Genomic DNA, 20623 nt, shown 5'->3' with positions numbered 1-20623 from the left:
TGGGCATTTCCCCGGTGATCAGTGATGTAGAGCAGCTTTTCACGTTGGCCATCAATATGTCCTCTTAGGAGCAATGTCTACTTGGATCCTCAGTTACATTGTGTTTTTTTGTGGTTATTGGTTTTTATGAGTCCTTTATATATTTTGGATATTAACCCTCCTCAGATATGATTGGCAAATGTTTCCTCCCATTCTGTGGACTGCCTTTCCACTTTATATGCTTTCCTTTGTTGTGCAGCTTTTTAGTCTTCTGGAAGCTTCTCTATGACTAGGTACAGGAACACCTGAATGCCAGGCGGCTGCCAGGATTGCAGCCCATAGGAGACTTAACCAACAAGTAATACTGAGGCTGTCTCCTTCGCTTTGGTTTTGAAAGATGCTCAAGTTGAAAACAACAACTAAACCCTTATTCAATCCCTCACATTCCTCTTAATATCCTCCCGCCTAGTAACATCCTGTAGCATTCTATCTGCTGAGTCCACTTCCTCCCCTCCCCGTTGCTTTCTCAGCCTGTCCGCACGGGCTTCCAGCTGCATCTCTCCCCTTCCACTGGGGGCACCCAATGCCTCCAGGTCCTCTTTCCAAAGAAGAGCCAGGTATGCTGATCTGAAAAGTCAGCATCATCCAAGCACTTGGAAATTAAATGCAAAGCAAACAACAAGCAGCTGAAGTCCTCTATTCTGCTAAAGAATTCTTTGAGAATACAGTGGGGCCTTGACTTACGAGTGTCCCGACTAACGAGTTTTTTGAGATACCAGCTGTCTCTCCGCCGATTTTTTGCATTGAGTTGATAGAGTAATTTGAGTTAACGAGTTCCTTAACGAGCTCCTTAATGAGCTCGGTCTCGGAACGAATTAAACTCGTAAGTCAAGGCCCCACTGTACTTAGAAAATTGAAATAACTTAAACATTACATACAAGACATGGTCAAAACTATAAAATAAATTTATAGTATTAAGGGTCTTCATTGTTAAATAAGAAACTCTGATAACTAAACATTCATCCCAGAAGATAAAGGGAGGAATTTCCAAGTGCAAGGAGAGCAGGAGGAGCATGGCGACAAAAGACACTCACAAATGAGGCATAGGAGAGCGAAAAATATTAAAACTGACCATTCTAAAAGCTGGTTCTTTAACTAAAAAGAAAATAGACATCTTCAACCTAGTACAGTCAGAATAAAAGTGGTAAATACACACATCCTAACTAGGAAGAGAAAATCAATAACAAAAGTCAACTTAAGAAAATATAGGAAACCTGAATAATCATGGCCGAAAAACTGTGAATAAGTCAGACAGATAAAGACAATTGCACCTGGCAAGTGTGGCTCAGTGGTTGAGCATCAACCTATGAACCAGGCCATGGTTCAATTCCCGGTCAGGGCACATGCCAGGGTTGTGGGCTTGATCCCCAGTGTGGGGCATTGCAGCAGCAGCTGATCAATGATTCTCTCTCATCATTGATATTTCCTTTTTATTGGTGGTTTTCTTTTCTTATCATCATTGATAATTCTATCTCTCCCACTTCCTTCTTCTCTGAAATCAATAAAAGTATATTTTATAAAAAAAAGAATATTATGCCCTAACCAGTTTGGCTCAGTGGATAGAGCATCAGCCTATGGACTGAAGGGTCCCAGGTTCGATTCCGGTCAAGGGCATGTACCTTGGTTGCGGACACATCCCCAGTAGGGAGTGTGCAGGAGGCAACTGATCGATGTTTCTAATTCTCTATCCCTCTCCCTTCCTCTCTGTAAAAAATCAATAAAATATATATTAAAAATAAAAGAATATTACTTATGCCCAGCCAGTGTTGCTCAGTGGTTAAGCATTGACCCCATGAACCAAGAAGTTACCAGTTCATTCCCAATCAGGGCACATGCCGGGTTGTGGGCTCCATCCCCAGTAGGGGGCGTGCAGGAGGCAGCTGGTCAATGATGTTTCTCTCTCATCGGTATTTCTACCTCTGTCCTTTTCCCTTCCTCTCTCTCTAAAAAAGAATATTACTTCTTATCCAATTCAGAGTTTAAAATCCTTTTATTTTCTTAATGAAAACTGTCTTTAAGACAATGTACACAAATGCCAAGCAGATTTCCTTTTCCTGAAACATGGACAATGTTAATACATTTTCTAAAATTTTAATTAAAAAAAACCAACAAAAAACACTTAAGCTATTTAGAAAAACAGTACAGGTGCCAGGAGACTGGAGGAAATCCTGATGGTCACAGCTGTGGCCCAGTGGCGCCTGCCTCGCCCCCCGGGTGGTCCGTGCAGCGTCCTGCAGCTCCTTTCACCCCCCGAGGCCGGAGAAGCACCGCACCCCCTTCTAGAGGGGCAGAATATGGACACGGGCTCCAAGGTCGCTGCACCACTGGGTGGATGCTCACTGAAGTGAAACTTTCTTCCAGAGAGAAAAAAAGGCAAGGACGAACAATGCGAAAACATCAACAGGTGGATCAACTGTATGTGTACCTTTTTTGTGAACACGTTCTTCCAAGCATACAGACATGAAGAAACTCTCAAGGAGAAAATAAAGGAAAATACATTACATTACACAGCCATGGCCAAGCGGAGGAAGACAGAAAACGACGAGCTGGAAGCAAGGTAACTAGAACCCTCTTGGCCCCTTCCTGGAGCTGCCAGGAGCGGGGACCAGTGCTTTTGCTGAAAGCACACGACTTCCTGGGGAGGGAGGGGGCGGGGGGCGAGAGGGAAGGGGGCGGGGAGGTGGCACCTGTCCTCATGGGGCTCCCCGGAAGAACCCTGCCTGGGAGCTCCCCGTTCTCTAAGGTGGTGGTGACGTCTGTGTCGCAGGGCTCACACAAAGAGGCAATGTGACAGAGTCGCTGAGTCAGACCACAGATCTAGATCGCCTGGGTTCAAATCCCAGCCCCACCATTTAACACCTGGCTGACCCTGGGCAAGGTCAGCCACTTGTGTGCCTGTTCCCTGGTCTGCAAGCTGCGGTGAGGATGACGTGAGCTAATGTGCGTAAAGCACGTAAAACAGTGCCCGGCACACGGCCCTGAAGGGCTGCACCCTCACCTGTCCAGAGCCTCTGTCCGGGCTCAGTTCTGTGCACACATGTTGGGCCAGAGTCCAAACGCCTGCTTTCTGTAAAGTGCCCCTCAAGCCTGTCGGTCTGTGGAAGAAGGCAGTCAACTGGTCTTAAGCAAAAAGACTCAGAGGATTTTCAAAGGCTACTTACTAGCTGCCTGTTGCTAAGAGAAAAGTGGTTCACCAGTCACTGCAGATCTCATTAGATATGATATCAATTTATTTCAGAAAGTGACGATAACTTAGTTTTTGGAAACTAAGTTATAGACAACTTGACTCCACATGTAGCATAAAAACTGTTTTGAAATTACAAAGGAAGTAACGCCGTCTCCTTCTGCTTGCTTCTGGTGTTAGGCTTCTGATGTTGGAGTTGAAAGAGGAAGAGGTCAAAAAACAAGACCACCACATGGTCGACATCACTGTGATCAAGGAACCGGTGGACATCCCATCCCTGCATGTAATGCTGGGCCTCCCGAAAGAGGCCCAGGTATTGGGCCTGTCCAAATCCTTCATAAGTAAGAAGAAGAAAAAATAGAGGCGACCGGGTTTGTCAACGAGCCACAGGAACCAGCAGATGTGAAAGCAGGTTAGACCAAAGCACTGCAGTGCATTTCCTGACCAATACAGTTGTGTTTCACTTCCCGTCGCAGTGTGCTTGAATACCACGCCCTGTCCACTGTTCCCAGTTTTTCTAAGGCTGGACCACTGAATGCCTGCACTCTGAAAACTGAGCTGCATGAAAATACATGGGTATGGGGAGTAAATGAGTGTGTATTCAATATGATTGGTGATTAAGTTTAGAATCTGATAAAACCAATCACATATCAATGGGGAGTAGATGCACTCATTGAAACATTTCTTCAGGCTCCCTCCCCAAAATAGTTCCTTTGCCCCTTGTCACTGCCCTGTGTCCATATCCTACCTGTCCCCTTACCTGGCTGCCTCTTACGGGACTCATTCCCGCGAGTCAGCACCACAAACATTGCATGACCCAAGGCCAAACAGCAGGGTCAGGAGCGGGTGTGCAGTTGGCGGTTAAGTGAATACTCTAAGTCTCTGTTAGAAAATGTCAGAGCTAATAATTTGTTTTAAAATTTAAGACCTACCACCAAAAGCATAAAAAGACAATTTCTAGCTTCCCAACTGGCAGAAGGAAGGAAACTATCATCTAACATAAATCTTGGAAAAAAGGAGAACAATGAAGAAAAAAGATGGAAACAGAAAGCAAAAGATGGTGGGGAGAAGTGCCAAGATACCAGGAATCACCAATTAACAGGCTAAACTCACCTCTTCCCCTCCCAAGCCCCAGAGGTACTTAGATTGGATGAAAAAAATAAAAATCACTTCAATGTTCCTCTTTACAAGGGAAACATCTTCAACAAAATCATATAGAAAAGATAAAAATAAAGTAGGAAAAATGCACCCGGAAAATCTAATCAAGATGATTAGAAAGCAAGCATTATTAAAGGTCAACAAAATAGAATTTAAAGCAAATATCAGCATAATACAGATAAAAATAATTAAAAAGGACCAACAACCAAAAAGATGCAGTATTCCCATGCATTTCCCGAACTAGCCTTGCAAACAGACCAGGAAGAGCAACACTGAGTAAGGACATAGACAATTAAAGTGCCTACACGAAAACCTTTGAACTAACAGTTAGACACCAGCATGCAACAGAGAAAAAACACTGGCTACATTTTTGGTTGAAAAGTGCAAGTTTCAAATGATCCCTCAGAGACCAGATCTCTTTGGACTGCAATTAGCAAGTCAGCAATAAACACAAAGCATGCCTTTATTGAGAGGAAATCATAGTGGAAACTGTGCATTATATAAGACAAAAACACTACAAATCGATGAGTTTTCTCCCATCTCCTCCCTAACTCACAGGAGCATGCAGGTCAGGCGACGGGAACTGGAAGCCCTGTGAGGGCTGGGTGGGTCCAGTGTTTCTAGACCATGCCTGGCTTGTTTTCACCCCGACTCTGGGGGGACCAGGCCACTAAGGGCAGGTTCTGTTAAGTAAAACCCAGCCAGCTCTGTCTCAGCTGTGAAGCTGCTCGCAGAGTGCACTGGGAGTTTGTTCTACACAACAAAACGCTTTATGTTTAGGCCACACTGGGGCACTTTCACTCAGCTTAGGATATATGAGGTAAAAACCACGTCTAGCAAATACTTTGGGCAAAGGCCTTAGCTCACCACTTCAGTTCTAGGGACCAGGGAAGGGACCCCAACTCTGCAAAGCTCCAGCTGGTCAAGTAGCCCCCAGGATGAGCCAGTGGCCCACTGGCCAGTGTGGTCTACACACAGGCAACAGGAGAGAGACTCAATGCAAAACCGGAAGTTTAAAAACTTTAACAATTTATTAGTCTTATTTTCCAGTAAAATATTCACATAATGTCCAAAGAATGGAATGATAGAATGTCATTGGCTAATTCCACATAAATATTTAAAATCTAAAAACTTCAGAGGATCATCAGACTGAGTAGAAATTTGATTCTTCAAAGCAAGTATTGCTTTACTATTGTCATTAATCCAGTCAATAATATGACCAATAACCTGCAGTGTAAACAGAACGCTTGCTGAGTGGCTTTTTAAAAGATGCTTCTGTGAGCCGTGACCCGTCAATCCAAGAAGAAGATGTTATTGAACTGCGTGGCGCAAAGTTTCTTTACCTCCTCTGCAGGAAGAACAGAAAGCAGTGAGTAAGGGAGAGCTTGTCACTCAAAGGTTGTATGATACATATTAGTACCTTAAATTCTTCTGGAATAAAGTTGGGAATAAGTAATTATCTGCAATAATGTTGATCTTATTTCTAAGAAGCTGAGGCAAGAAACATTAATAAACTCGGAGAAAGAAAAAGCCCAACATGCCCACGAGACTTCAGTGCTATTTAACAGAGACCCACTGCCTCTTCGCGCCTGGGAAAGCTCAAACCCAGCACCCAGAGGGCCTGAGACACCCATGGTGAGGGCCGTAGGAGCACAACTTCTAAAATCTTGAGAACTCTGATGCAAGCACGAACTCCAGCTGCAGCCATGAGCTGTGGACCAGGTGCTCCAGCGGCCTCTCTCTCGTGACGACTCAATTCCCACTGTACTGAGCCACGGCCTCACTGCGGTTTCTAACGCACACAACTATGCATGTGTTACTAGGAGAGAGGAGTGGAATATGCCCTCGGAGACACCTGCAGAAAAAGCTCACACCTAACTTTGCTGACAGGTGGCAGGCACTTGGGTGCATCCCAACTGTCCACTCCCTGCTCTGTCTCTTGCAGAGCCGCACCGGGGTTGGGTGCAGGGGAGGGGACACCACCCTTGCCTCCAGGCCAGCACAAAGCAGTTGCTGGGATCGCAGTGTGCGGAGGACAGACCGGCTCTGGCTGGAGCGGGAGGCACGCCCCAGCGTTACTGCTCCCGCACAGAGTGGCTGTCAATTGCTTCATGAGCCTGGCTGCTCTGCTTCAAAGGGTGTATTCTCACACAGGAGGTAAGGAAGACCAGTTCATCCACAGTATGTGAAGCCATGGGATTTTCTCCTTTGGCATTATAAAAATAATTTTCCTTTGGCCATTGTCAAGTTTCCCGTGACACGGGCAAGTTTTTCACATACTTTTTCGAGGAACTAAGCTACAGAAAAACAGACTGGATCAAAAGGTTTCCTCCGAGCAGCGGAAGCATCTGCTTGAAATCGCAACAGTCGTGCTGTTCTATTGAGCATGTGTCTCAGTACAATGAAGACAGTGGTTTTTAAATATCAGAAGCATTAACATTGTGCTCAGATACCAAATCCTATTTACCATTTACTTCAATCAGGTTTGCATTTTTTTGATTCAAAATAACATAGAGCTCCCGCTGGTCAGACTTTTTCCCAACAACCCAATAATCACTCATGGCTTTCACGATGATTTCCTCATCTTCGTCCACCCTGCAAGACAAGAGTTTCAAAATGCAGTCGTTTATTACAAACAGAGCCAGACTGTGAGAAACTATCTACAACAGGAAATCTCAGTCATCTGAGAAGTCCAGGGAGTCCCGTACGAGTGACCCGCGGCTTTGGGCTTAATGATGGGCCTGGAAGCCCAGAGAGGTGGTCGAGCCCCTCTAAGGGGCAGTGGTCACTGGGCTTTGAAGACAATTCCCTTAATGTCTCTGCTGATTAGAAGGGGGCACCTCGCTTGAAAGGTGGTCAGAATTACCTGGTGAAGTCACTGTTGATGTCACCCAGAATCTTCATCAGATCCGGGTGAACAGACGTCAGCGACACACTGGGTGTTTTCCTCATGTGAATCGTACTTTTCTCTGCTAAATTCATGTGGTTGAAGTAGATAAACTTAAACTGGGGTTCTTTCTCAGACCTGTGAGAACAGAGCAGTGAAGTTAACGTTCTGAAAGGGTCTCCAAGAGACACAAGGACACTGTTCAAACTTGGAACCGTGTGGCTGGGCCCTGGACTTTCCACTGCTGGGCCTTCCCGTCGAGAAACTGCATGAAGGTGTGACAGGTTCCTCATTCGTTCGTGTGAGGAGCCTGTTACATTTACGTGATATCTGTGAGGTTCCAATCTGATGGAATTTTCCAGAGGGCTGAAGTGTATTGTTTAAAAAATAAAAATAGTTAAACCATTTTATGACTTTCTCAATAAAAGTATAATGTTTTATAAATGGCAATCACTCAGTTATTCCCTGAATTTTCTGTAAAAAAAAAGGGGGGGGGGCGCAAACTAAATGAAGACAGACTATGTACCTCCTGGCCCTGTTTTTCTAAATAAAGTCTCACTGGAACATGGCCACACCTTATGTTAATGTACTGCCTGTGCTGCTTTCACACAAACCACCACTGAGGAGGTGTAACATATACAGCCACCAAGTCTAACATACCTACTATTCGGGCCTTTCCAGAAGTCTGCTGGCCCATTAGGAGAGTAACATCTCCTTTATCCCACAGAACCGGGAACACACGTGTTCGTGTGTGAATCGGTCACAGAACTGAAGCTGACTACTGTTAACTAGCAACACTGCACCCTCCTAAGTGGAGATCAGCCTTTCTGCTGAAGGATGATAAATGATTTAGTTGGGATGCAGCTTCAGTTACTGTAAATGAGTGGGCGCTACCCTACTGCCCCCCAGGTCAGGGCCTGCGACTTCTCAGGGTCCCACCCAGACAGCTGGGCCACTAGCTCCAGGGCCTCCTGCCGTTCCCTCTCACTGTGCCCTCACTTAAGTCACAGTCTGGGGTCTGGGTGACAGGCTGAGCGGCCCTGCCACTGGGGGCTCAGGGCCTCTGCTTACTGCAGGGCTTGCAGCCACGTCCCGGGGCTGAGGGTGCGGAAGTCCGGCCTCTGGGTAAGTGGGTTATTACTGTAATACTGTGCATCTAGGCAAAGAAAGCATGTGATAGCTTAGTGTCCAGGAAAACGAAAAGGGAATTCTTATAAAAGCAGAATTTTTGTCATTAACCCTCACACAGGGTTTTTTTCTCCACTGGGCTGGACGAGTGGGATGTGGGATGTGGGCGGGCTCTCACAGGCCAAGCCTCTGGGCAGAGCGGGCACACCTCAGCCCATACGCTCATGCCACAACCAGGGCAGGCCAGCCCAACCATCAGCGTGGGCAGAAAACTCAGGAGCATCCGACAGGACTGAGCTCTCTGCTGCTCTCTGGAGGCGGAGGGAACGCGAATGATACTGCCCGTTTGCTTAAGGAGAAACCCCCTGACTCTATCAAGCCCCGTTACATGCTGGGAAGGAAACACAAAGTAAAGTACTAACCCAGACACTCTTTTGTTGACGTTAAATTGCTCACAAATGTCTGATGCCAGCACCGTGAGCTGGGGCCCCACAATGCTGTCCAGTCTTCGGCAAAAGTCCAATGTAGGCTGCACGGAGGCTACAGGTGAGGCAGAAAAGCAGTGAGTGCGACCATGCTCTGGGGTTAAAAGGTCAATGTTCATTTACTGTCTTGAGAACAATTCTGCCGTCTTTACTGAATTAGCAATTCAAAATTTACTGGATCTGGGAGATGAGGCAATGAAATGATCAGATCTCCCTGCCCACCCTCTCTCCCCCTCAATAGAAGAGAAACAGAAAAATCAAAATTATATTTAAGATGGAAAAAAACAACAAAAGCAAAGACCTGTCTCACTGAGAATGTTGACGTAAGCATGTGCTGTGGGTGGTAAACAGGCTGTCCACCCCTAGTCGACCCAAGAAGGTCTAATATTTAACAAACATTACACAGCACGGATGGGCCACGTCCGGGGCTCTTCAAATGTGATCTCATTTAACTCGCAAAGCCCCCTAGACAGGTGCCTCTGTTACCTCCCACAGTCAGGGGGGCACGGAAGTGCCCAGGTCCTGCTGCTGACAAGGACTCGACTTCCCTCGATGCTGCTATGACAACATGTTGACCATTTAGGAACAGAACACAGCGAATTGTAGAGAGAGAAGGCTTGTCTAAGGCTGGAGTCAGACACAGGGGTGTACCTACCGTCAATCATGAAGCACACAGCTGCGCTCATGGCCTGGGAGGAAAAACACACCCGAGGTTACAAGGCGGCACAGAGGGAAGGCTGCAGAGCCAATGCAGAGACCTGGCTGGACTCCTGACTGGACAAATCACCTTTGTAAAGGTGTTTTCTGGCCAACTGAAGAAATCTGGATATGGAGTGAGCACTAGATGAGATTAAGGAAGAACTGAGACGGTCCCTACAGAACGAGCAAGTCCATAGCTGTAAAAGCGCGCGAGGGCAGTGCTCAGTGAGGTGTGTGCCAGGGGGCGTCCAACTGAGCATGCAGGACGCCAGGCCTTGGACAGCTACCCTCTCACAAGTAAGGAAACTCCTTCACAGGAGCCGGAAAGGAGGCACTATTCCAAAAGGGCACCCATGTTGAGTTTCACAGTAATGTTCACGTCCAGCATCTGTTCTGAGAACACGTAAGAGGTTTGCACACATATCCGTGGACACACGCGGGAGTTACTTTGGTGTTAACCTGGAACACTGGAGGGAAAACAGTTGTTACCTTATAAACGATGAGATGGAGGGCTTCGTAAGTGTCATCGGTATTTACAAAGATTTTGGGGAATCTGCATTTTGCTTCCGGATCATTAAGGTTCAAGGGTCCAGTCAGAAATCTGAGAAGCAAGCAAGAGATGACTCGATTCAACTAGGAAAATTATAAACAGGAATATACAGGGTGGGTAAAAGTAGGTCTACAGTTGTGAGCATGCAAAACACTGAGTTCATTCTTATTTATTTTTGCATTAGTTTCCACATGAACAATTGTAAGCCTACTTTTGTCCACCCTGTATAAATGGAGTACATTCTACTTACTATACAGCCATTTTGGGGAGAAACTAGATACTACTTACAAAACACCAAATCAGAATATAGAAAAGTAATAGTTTTAATTCACTGGAAACAAGATAATTCCTTTGTTGATCATCTATCTATATATATAAAAGCCTAAGCGACTGAACGACTGGTTGGCCGGTTGCTATGACGTGCACTGACCACCAGGGGACAGACGCTCAATGCACACGATTGGGCTCCCTCCTGTCTGGATCAGGCCTGCAGGGATCGGGCCGAAACCAGCTATCTGACATCCCCCGAGGGGTCCCAGATTGTGAGAGGGCGCAAGCTAGGCCGAGGGACCCCCACCGCACTGGGCCTCTAGTTATCAATAAAACAGCACAAAGGTAATTCAGGGTTCATGATTTTATCTTTACCAAGGAAGATGATAAACTCCAATACCGCACCCCGAAGAACAGAGTCCTACCTTCCATAGTGCTGAAGATTTCCTGGCATTTCTGCCCTTATGGGAGAATCCCTTCCTGCCAACTGTGAACAAATCGATGTTGAGAAATGACTTATTAGATTGTCTACTTTCAAGGCTTTGAAAAGCAGTATTCCTCTACCAGTTGGCTCTGTGCCACTTTCCTACATCAATTTCCCACGCTCCTTCCACCAAAAAAAGGGGGGGTCACAGACACAGAGAACTCATTTTAACCAGGACCATCACAACACAGCTTCCCTGGGCCCTAAATTCCACCTCCTGATTTAGTGCTTTTACAGCAATAACTGAAATCTCCATGCGGTTAATGCATCCCAGCAATGACATGTTACTCAACTTCACCTTGTATCCCCTAATATTTAACAAACATTACACAGCACGGATGGGCCACGTCCGGGGCTCTTCAAATGTGATCTCCCGATGGGGAACTCTCTCTTCCTATTTTCTAGATGTGGAAACTGAAGTCCACAGACGTTCACCAGCGCACACAGCTCCCAAGCAGGAGGGCCAGGTGTCAAACCCAGGCCCCTGACACCCGAGTCCCTGCCCTCTACCAGGACGTCATGCCTCCTCCTAGACTGCACATTCCTAGTTTTCTTTGCTGAAGATGTACTATTTCAACATGCATAGAAAATAAATAAAAAACACCTCCCCCCCTCAATCCAACAGTCATACTAGCTAAAAAACTTGTTACTCTTCTAAAAAATGATGTCCTTTTAGGCTACATAACACTGCAGCATGTGAAAGATTTAGCAAATGAAAAACTGAAACCAGCAAAACCAATAGTAAAATGCACAGCCAGCTCTCAACATGTGCAGTTTGCACTGAGAGGGACGACTCGTGTGTCCATGTGCACAGGCCATGCTGTACACTGTGGTTTCCTGTTTCACAGCCTGGCTCTTCGGGAATGTGATAAAGCAGTTTTCTGCTGTTGCCACGGCACCGTCACATGGAAAAGCCTCCTGCAGCGGTCCTTCCGGAAGCAGGTGCTTTAGCATTAGACCGCCGCTGAGGTTGAGTCCTGGCCCTGCCACTTATTAGCGGGGTGAGTCTGGCAAGTCAGTTCAGGCCCCCCAGCCTGGGTATCCCACCCGGAAGGCGGAGATAAGGGACCCAGCAAGCATGCACCTCCTGACAACAGTGCTAACAGCTGGCAACAGCAGAAAACTGTGCTGATGGGGTTAACACTGCTTTGTCAAAGGTCCTGGCATGTTCCGAGTTCCCAGAACCCGACCTAAACACCAGTTCTCCCTCTACTCAGTGAATTGCTCCTTTAAAAACACACCTTTGCTATTGCCTTTGAACGTAATAAAAGGAAGAAGAGCTGACACACGTGGCTTTCTGTGTTAAGTGAAATACAGCTAACCAGGTCTCACTACATACCACACTAATGATGTAAAATAGGGATCGGAGCTGCCCCAGCCACAACCAATTACTACATCCTCCTCCCACCCCCAACCTGTGTATGTGCATGTGTACATACATACATGCATGCATGCATATACCTACCTACCTACCTAGAGAGAGAGATTAGCACCCAACCGTACCTCAGGTTCGATATGCCTTGGAAAGAGGGATGTGGTGAGGTATTTGTATAAAATTCTCATGTCATCTTGTTCCAATCCACTCCTGAAACACAGAAAAGCAGTCAGAAGCGGGACTGGTCGGTCTCTCCACGGCTCTATGCGAAAGCGCATCTCCTCTCTCTTACATCAGATGGAGAGCCCTTCCCTGACTGGAGGTTCCAGAGGGAACGGGTTACACCTGCGTCGGCACTGGGACCTGCTGAAGGCCACGCCTGTGGCGTGCACTGCACGGGCCATTTATAATAAAGTCCCAGGACCCGATTCCCTGGTTGAGTTCCACACAGGACTCTTCGGGGAGCATTAGTAACCACAATGCTCCCTTCAGGACGGAGGTTTCGCTCGGCTTCTGGCCACGTGCAGCGCCACATTCTTTCGCTCAGCATCCGGGAAGGCACTGGATGCTGCCGACAGGAACTGACCCTGCTACGTCTCAGAAATGGAGTGGATTTCAATTCTCTGGATTTCAGTGTAGGCGAAAAGGAGGAAGAGAAAGAAACCAACCTCAGGCAAACCATCTAATCTGAAATGAGGCGACAATGAGCAGCCTGTGGGAAATGGCTGAGACGCTAGCTGGCATCGGATGCTATTTGAAGTCGGGTCTGTAGGTAGGAATATAAGCTGGGTGTGAATCTGTATCTGGGTATTTTTTCTGTTCAAGGTAATTGGGAAAATCATGTGAGGAAATCAGCCTTTATATGAATTAAGCCCGTACACCGTATTCCGGAGGCTCTTCCTTCTTTTTCCACTAAAATCACGTTAGACAAAGTCTGGTCTGTCCTGCCCTCCAGCTTTCTCCCACGCCGCCCCTCCTCTACCACCTCTTCTCTTCCGAGGTCCAGTTTCCATAACGTCTCGTCCACACACAAAACTAGAAGGGAGCCCTGCTCGCATAGGCAGCTTGGTTCTGTTTCCTGCAGGACAAGGAGGAGCTCAGGTCCAAAGGTAAAACCAACAGAGAAGAGGTTCACAGCCAACCAGGCAGATGGAATTGGCAAACCAAACACATGGAAAGGTCACCCACTGGTTTCTTTTGCGGAACTAATTGCGATAAGGGGGGCGGGGGGGTAGAGAAACACAAAAGCAAAACAGGCTCTGGGTGTGATTTCCCCTTTAAGACATAAGTCAGTCCCAGTGGGGAGGGCAGCTAAGATAAGCAGAGACAGCACGGAAAGCATTGCGCTGGGCAGCGCTTCCTCAGCTGCCTCCCTCGCAGTAGCTACTGGGCACCCTGGCTCCTGAACCCTCCAAATGTGGCGGTGGGAACCAGTATGGAATACACACTGGATTTTTAAGATTTGGCACAAAAAATTGCTCGTTAAGAATTTTTTTTATATTATTTACATGCTGAGATAACACTTTAGATATATTGGGCTACAAGATATAATATTGTAATTAACTTAACCAGGTTCTTTTTACTTTATCTCGGCTACTGGAAACTTTTAAAGCGCCTATGTGTTGTGCATTACACTCTCACCATCCAGTGCTGTCCTAGGCCAGAGGGCAGGAGTGGAAACGCCCTATAAAAGGAAAGGGTGGCATTAATTCCTTAACTGCTGACCACGCCCACTGTGCCCGGGGCTTTGTTTTTATTATTGCACTTAAGATTTAGTGCTAGGCATTAAATCCTTTGGTGCTGGTTTTCTGGGTAGAACACTTTAAAAAATTAAGTTGCAGCCAGCAGTTCAGAGCACAGAACACCAGCAGGTGCTCCCCCTCTGCTTGCAGAGGGGCGGAGAGACGTGCGCAGTTATAGGGTCTCCACCAGCTGACCAAGCAACTCTCCATCCAGTATCTGCGCCCCATTCCTACCCGCACTCCCCTACAGAAACAAATGAAGTAATGTTCTGTTAGTTATGCCAGATGGTACCTCCAGGGGAAAGTTCTTATAACTGCACGGCAATCTTCAATGAGTTCAAAATACAAGTTTTTTAAAAACCAAACAAGAGTTCCTTCCTTAGCACAGAGAGACAGACAACCACATGAAGCCAACAAATCCCTGCACTGACGGCCCAATGAGTCAGGACTCCACCCACAGGAAAGAGCCCCTCATGCTCAGAAGCACAGGTTCTCAGTCTCCCAAATAGTTATTTCATAGGAATGATTTTTTTCCCTTTAAAAAACAGAACTTTTCTTCCGTTCAAAGTGATGCTACTACTTTATCAAGACTGACTGCTCTTTCTGGTTTATGAATCTACTAGAGGCCCGATGTACAAAATTCGTGCAAAAGTAGGTCTTCTTTCCTCTGGCTGCTGGCACCGGCTTCTTCCCTCTGGCACCTGGGACCCAGGCTTCCCTCGCAGCCCTGGCTTTGTCTGGAAGGTCCTCTGGAAGGACGTCCGGTCTAATTAGCATATGACGCTTTTATTATTATAGATAACTCTGTGTCCTGTGTTGGTGTCATTGCTAAATGGACTGCCGTTGTTTTGCTCTGAGACTTCCTCGAGTGCTCTGAGGGACGCAGCCACTGCAACGCTGCAAGCGACACACGGCTGTGGTCTGCAGTCTGTGCGTGTCAGTAGAGCACGCCCACTGTTTCTGAAGATGGCACCGTTATTTAAGTCAGGGACTTCTGTCGGCAGAAGCACTGTCAAGAACAGGGCTGTGATCATCCAAGGCACGATCCTCACTTCGGGTTAGTTTAGTCCAGAACACAGACTTACTGTCATGTATGGAATATAACATAATCCAGCCAAGATCAAAGAGCACGGTCAGCTCTGATTAACTTAAAATCTAAGGCATTTATTTATAAAAGCATTAAGCCCTGAGAAGTAAGTCAGTTCAGTAAGAGGAATTCTCTTAAAAAAATAAGCCAAAAACTTCGGACAAAAAAAAATCAACTGAGCGCTGGCTGGGCGGCTCAGTTAATTGGAGCGTCATCCTACACCAAAAGGTTGCGGGTTCAATCCTGGGTTGGGTGTGTACTAGAGACGACCAATCAATGTTTCTCTCTCTCCTTTCTCTCTCAAAAATCAATAAAAACATGTCCTCCGGTGAGGATTAAAAAAATAAATAAAAAGAGTCAGCTGACATCCTATGAACAGCAGTAGTATCTAATCCTATCACAGCCAATACCAAATCCATTCAGGGCGTACCTACCAGATGAGTTGGTCATTATAGAGAAAGGCAGTGTATTTGACTATACTCAGGCTCTCCTCCATCCTGTTAATAAAGGACTGGATTTTCAAATAAGTCATTTTATCCAATGGGAAGAAGCTGATTCCACCAAAAATGTCGAGTAGATCGCATGACTGCAAATGCAGCGTTTGCAAATACTGTAGGAAAAAATAAGGCACAATATTTATAAATAAGTACACTGAATATAGTACTCTTTGACAACTGAAGATAATTAGCCCTAATTAATGGTACAACACAACCACACACTGGCAACAGCACGCCGACAAGCCAGCCAGTGGGTGCACCACAGATAACTGGATCTGAAATTAGTACCAATTTCAAAATATAAAGTTCAAACACAACTCATTAATGTTTCCTCAGTATTGTGTTTTCTCTCTTTGAAGTATCTGATTCCTTTTATTAGTGCTTCTCAAATTAGGTTAGCCTCGTTTGTGATATCATGGATATACTTAGTGACGTCTTACATTAAAATGATGTTGAAAGGGCATGTGGTTGGTGTGCCCAGTGATGGGCACAAGAGCAGGAATCAGGAGATGGTATGAGAGTGAATAATTATGGTCACTGAAGTGAAGAACAAACAAGAAAGTAATTCACAAAAATATAATAATTCAAAAATAGGTTATCAAACGTAGAGGTTGGGTGAGAATTTTCACTGCAAAATTCCATTCGCAGTGAAAGAGAATGGCAACTATTTAGGGACATTCATGTACCACTTGGGAAAATCACACTAATCACTACTACTGTGATAAAGTCTGGGTCACAGCCAAAAACTTTTACCTTGAGCCAACATAGGTTACGCGTTACGTGAACAGAATCAACCATAAGCATGTGCAACTCAGTGAAACGTTTAAATTTTGCTAACCCACCACACAGTAGGTTCACTTTTGAGTAAGCTCACTCTGACGGACGCAGGAGGAACAGGGGTGACGCCGAACAATGTCTCCAGATGCTTAAAGGAGCCATGCACCACTGGTGAGATGCTCCCATCCTACCAGTAGGTTAGGAAAGGAGTCAAGTGCAAGTCTAACGAATTTCCTCCCTGGGCAGGTTCTGCCACAGTGTATCTTAGGCTCTTTGCCACTTTCAAGTTCTGGGATGTTTGTAGAAGAGAAAGAAACTTGTCTATATAGTTCTCTAAAGCAGCGGTTCTCAACCTGTGGGTCGCGACCCCTTTGGTGGTCGAACGGCCCTTTCACAGGGGTCGCCTAAGACCATCCTGCATATCAGATATTTACATTTCGATTCATAACAGTAGCAACGTTACAGTTATGAAGTAGCAACAAAAATAATTTTATGGTTGGGCCACCACATGAGGAACTGTATTTAAAGGGCCAGAAGGTTGAGAACCACTGCTCTAAAGGTTTGTCTGGACACTATCAAGATTATAAATAAAATTCAAAATACTTACCCGATGGAAGAATTTCTCTAATCTTTCTTTTAGGAGCTTGACACCTCCATCTTCCATGGCTCTCATAAATGTACCATTAAAAAGCTGAGGGTGTAAAAAGTTTTAAAAAGTCAATTTCCCATGCCCTTCAATCAGCCGGTATGACAAGTTCTTCTTTTACTTTTAGATTAATTTGACTTATTTAATCCCCCAGTCCCTTTTAAATATAGGATCTAGTCACATGAGAAAGGAGGAGTTATAAAATAAGTCACCAAAAATTAACACACTGTTAAGTGATGTTGTGATTTTTATGAGATCACCTAATTGTTTTGGGCATGTTTTTAACCTCAGCTCATACCTACGTTTAACTTTACATAAGTATCGTCACCAGACTTCTTAAACCAGATAGTGTGTATTTTCCTCAAGCACTTGGACTGTCTTGTTCACCAATAGGGACACATTCCTAGTACAGGGCCAGGAATGGAGAAGTACTCGGAGCTCATTGAGTAAGTGTACATACAAACTCAATACTGTCCCAGAGGTCCCATAATTTCTTCCCCTCATCCAGCTACACAGTCACCTTGCAATAATCTAAAGAATTAAGAATTAGTTTTAAACAACCCCTGTCAATGGGGGTAACTGGCTGGATTCAATTCAGAAACAATGTCACGCTCACCTTGTACATGCTGTAGCACTGCTGGAGCACGGAACTATAAACCTTGTCCTGCAAACAACACAGAGACACAGCACAAGTCCCAAGGCGAAAGGAAAGAAAATTCTATTACACGGTAGGTAGAGTACAATGACTGTTGGCAAAGCAATATGATGTTTATAAACCTGATCCCACAATAGTTGTGTGCTGAAAAGAGAGGTATTTAAATTCAATTATAAAGCAGTAAACCTGATTGCAGGAGGGATTTAAACATGGGTGATGAGTAGAAGGCATTAGTGAGACATGGTACATCTACCTTTTTATAAGATTGTACTAATGTAAACAGTAGCTAGAAAACCTTACTATGTGTGCCCTGAGAAACTTCTGCAAAGCAACACAGCTTAAATCTGGCCGAGAAAGTCACCCAACATATTTAGGAATAAATGTTTTCCTAAAAAATATGAAATAAAAGAATGACATTACCAACAACTCCTCCTCTTGGTATTCAACAACTGGTTTTCCATCTTTACTTTGCTTTTCAATGATAGGATTCCGAACAACCTATAAAGTTTGATAAAGTGAAATTATACAATGAATCAATTATAAGTTTTAAAATTTCCCCCTAAACTTAAATATTTGATCCTGTCACAACAAAAACACACTTCTTAAAACAGCCCCAAGAACAAATACTGAATAGGAGTTGGATTTTAAAATTGCAACCAATCTTATTGTAATTTTACTTTGATGCAATAGCCAGAGGACTTTCCTAAATTCTTAACAGTAAAGATCACCCATAACTTTACAATTTCAAAAAGATGTACTGTGTATGTAAATACCATGACCATCCAGAAATTTTCCTCTGGTTCGTTGAAGAACTGCCTATTCTTCTGTGTATGTAAAGACTTCGCAGGCTTTGATGGACTAAAGGTCCTAAAAAGGTGAGAAGAATGTGTTGGGGACGATTCTCCAGTGTGAGCTGTAAGAACTCACTGAGCTTTGCAGAAGCGCATTTAAAGGCGTTACCTTGTAAACTGTACAATAGCTTCACACAAGCCGACATTTCTAATTTTTTCGTTCTTCTCCACTTCATTTGGGTAATAAAACAAAATTTTGTTTTCCTCCTATGTATGAAGGAGAAACAGAACCACAGCATTAACATAAACATTTTTAAAATCCTAGCTGTTGAAAATGCTGATTAATGTCAACCTCTCATATCATATATGCTAAAGGCAAAACAAACCAACCATTCCCACAAAAAACCAAAAAAACTTTTCAGAAAGAGAATGATCCTTTCAATGTGTAAAACGCTCCCCAGACTGAAGGACAATTATGATACACATGCCACTGAGGTAGCACTACTGGACAATTACTCTGGCACTCCATCTTCGGAGTTCCTTCCTCATGCTGGTTTGTAATAAATACACCAACGCTAGAAAGAAATAGCGTGTGCGTGCGCGTGTGCACAAACTTCCACCTGCCCGCGAATGACACCCAGCAGGTTCGTGGGCATTTGAACTGACAGCCTTTAAAGGGGCTGTGATTTCCTGCCAGCAAAACCTGGCTCCGGACATCCTTTGGGGAAGTCGCCGTCCCCTCCTACAGCCTACACGAACACAAACTCCTGGAACTTATGCAGTTAGTAATAATTGGGGAATCTCTGCGAGGGTCCTTCCGCCAAGCCCGCGTGACCTCGGGGCTCCGGCCCCCCGCTCCTCCACGCCGCCGGTCGGGGACTTCCAGGAACAAAGGCGCCCGCGCAATGTTAGCCACGCCAGGACCCACGCGAAGAGAAGGGACTCGATCCGTGTGCGGCGGGCGATTCACCCGGCGAGTCTTCACTCCACACACGGGCACTGATCCGGGACCCGAAGCACCCTAGCTGCGCTGCCAGGACCCCGCCGTACCCGGGACCCGGCGCACTCCTGGCACTCAGGATCGGTAATGCCGCTGGAGGAGGGCAGAGCGGCAGGTGCTGCCCGGCGCGGGGCGGCGAGGGTCACCTGACGGGCGCTCCCCGCGGCTCCCGGAGCCCGGAGCCCGCCGCCGGCCCGCCGCCCGCCGCCCCCCGCTCCGGCCGCCGGCTGACGCCCGGGCGCAGCCCCGCTCACCTCTCCCTCGCGCGGCCCGAAACGCGGGTTGTAGATGAAGAAGCTCAGCAGGGCCGGCGGGAGCTGCTTCTCTTGGGCCGCCCCGGCCGCCGCTGCCGCCATCCCGGCCCGGCCCCCGCCTCGGGAGCCTCCCTCTGCCGGTCCCCAGACAGCCGCCTCCAGGAAACCGCACTTCCGCCTCCTAGCGGTCGCCCCGGAAGTGGTCGCCGTCAGCCCGGAAGAAGAAACCGCAGCGCGGCGTCCCCCTCAGGCGCGCCGGAGTGGTTGGCTCCTGGGCAGGCGTGTCCTCCGTGAGAGGTAAGGCGAAGGTAACGTGTTTTTTTTTTTTTTTTGTTTGCGCCCAGGGTTCTGTCTTGGGTCGAGGGCATGGCTGCCTGTTTACGGAAAAATGGATGGAGCAGAGTCTTGCGTAGCAGGAAGCGCGAAGGCGCAAAGACGCCCTGCGGGGAAAGAAACTCGCGCGTGCGTTCAGCTGGCGATGGGCCCGTCTTCATCTGCAGCCTCCCTTCAAGCATATAAGGTGTTTTTCTTTTTCTTTTTTTTTTTATTCCAATTTGAGAGACTTCAGGTGACTGTGGTTCAAACCAAACCAACAGACTTCGCCCTTTACCCCGACTCCTCTGGCTCCGAAGAAAGATGGCAGATCTGAAGGCGCTGCGTGCGCCCCAAGTGGGAGCGGCCATGGCTTCCTCCCGAGAGCCAACCCCTCGCCGTGGCGCCCAGGGCATCGCCTTTCCCAGCTTTTAGGATTCCCTTGCTTTTGAGTCCTGTGATTCCTGGCGCATTTGGAATGGCTCGCTGCTTCTGGTATTTGGAGTTCAAGCCGATGGAACTGCAGCCGACTGCCTGGCCAAGCTCAAGAAGACCTTAAGCTACCGTTAGGTTGTCTGCTGTCAGCTGGTGGTGGTTGGCATC

The 20623-nt window shown here is 46.4% G+C and overlaps 2 protein-coding genes across 3 annotated transcripts in view; one reads left to right on the top strand and one right to left on the bottom strand.

Annotated features, from left to right (window-relative positions):
• Positions 1 to 3691, top strand: part of LOC102442276 (radial spoke head 10 homolog B2) — a 29691-nt gene extending 26000 nt beyond the window's left edge. Inside the window, exons 19-20 of the mRNA XM_023761440.1 lie at positions 2401 to 2596; positions 3404 to 3691. Coding sequence (XP_023617208.1) covers positions 2401 to 2596; positions 3404 to 3584 — 377 coding nt within the window. The 3' untranslated portion in view covers positions 3585 to 3691. The remainder of the gene's footprint in view (positions 1 to 2400; positions 2597 to 3403) is intronic.
• Positions 3692 to 5390: 1699 nt separating this feature from the next.
• Positions 5391 to 19980, bottom strand: CCZ1 (CCZ1 homolog, vacuolar protein trafficking and biogenesis associated). Of its 2 annotated transcripts, XM_006097690.1 has the most exons (15): positions 19709 to 19980; positions 18624 to 18721; positions 18437 to 18530; positions 18084 to 18161; positions 17625 to 17672; positions 16970 to 17053; positions 15523 to 15698; positions 12388 to 12469; positions 10826 to 10887; positions 10070 to 10181; positions 9537 to 9570; positions 8819 to 8936; positions 7248 to 7406; positions 6849 to 6976; positions 5391 to 5729 (listed from the first exon to the last, which is right to left on the bottom strand). In XM_006097690.1, exons 1-15 carry the CDS (start codon positions 19808 to 19810, stop codon positions 5674 to 5676), a joined length of 1431 nt encoding a protein of 476 aa, XP_006097752.1. In that variant the 5' UTR covers positions 19811 to 19980; the 3' UTR covers positions 5391 to 5673. The 2 variants fall into 2 exon arrangements, with proteins under 2 accessions (XP_006097752.1, XP_014318896.1); XM_014463410.2 differs by lacking the exon at positions 6849 to 6976 and having other exon boundaries at positions 5393 to 5729; positions 19709 to 19877.
• Between the last annotated feature and the right edge of the window lie 643 nt (positions 19981 to 20623).

Source organism: Myotis lucifugus, unplaced genomic scaffold (genome assembly GCF_000147115.1).
Source record: "Myotis lucifugus unplaced genomic scaffold, Myoluc2.0 scaffold_208, whole genome shotgun sequence".
In the NCBI taxonomy this organism is placed as follows: domain Eukaryota; kingdom Metazoa; phylum Chordata; class Mammalia; order Chiroptera; family Vespertilionidae; genus Myotis; species Myotis lucifugus.
This window is presented reverse-complemented; position numbering and strand designations above follow the sequence as displayed.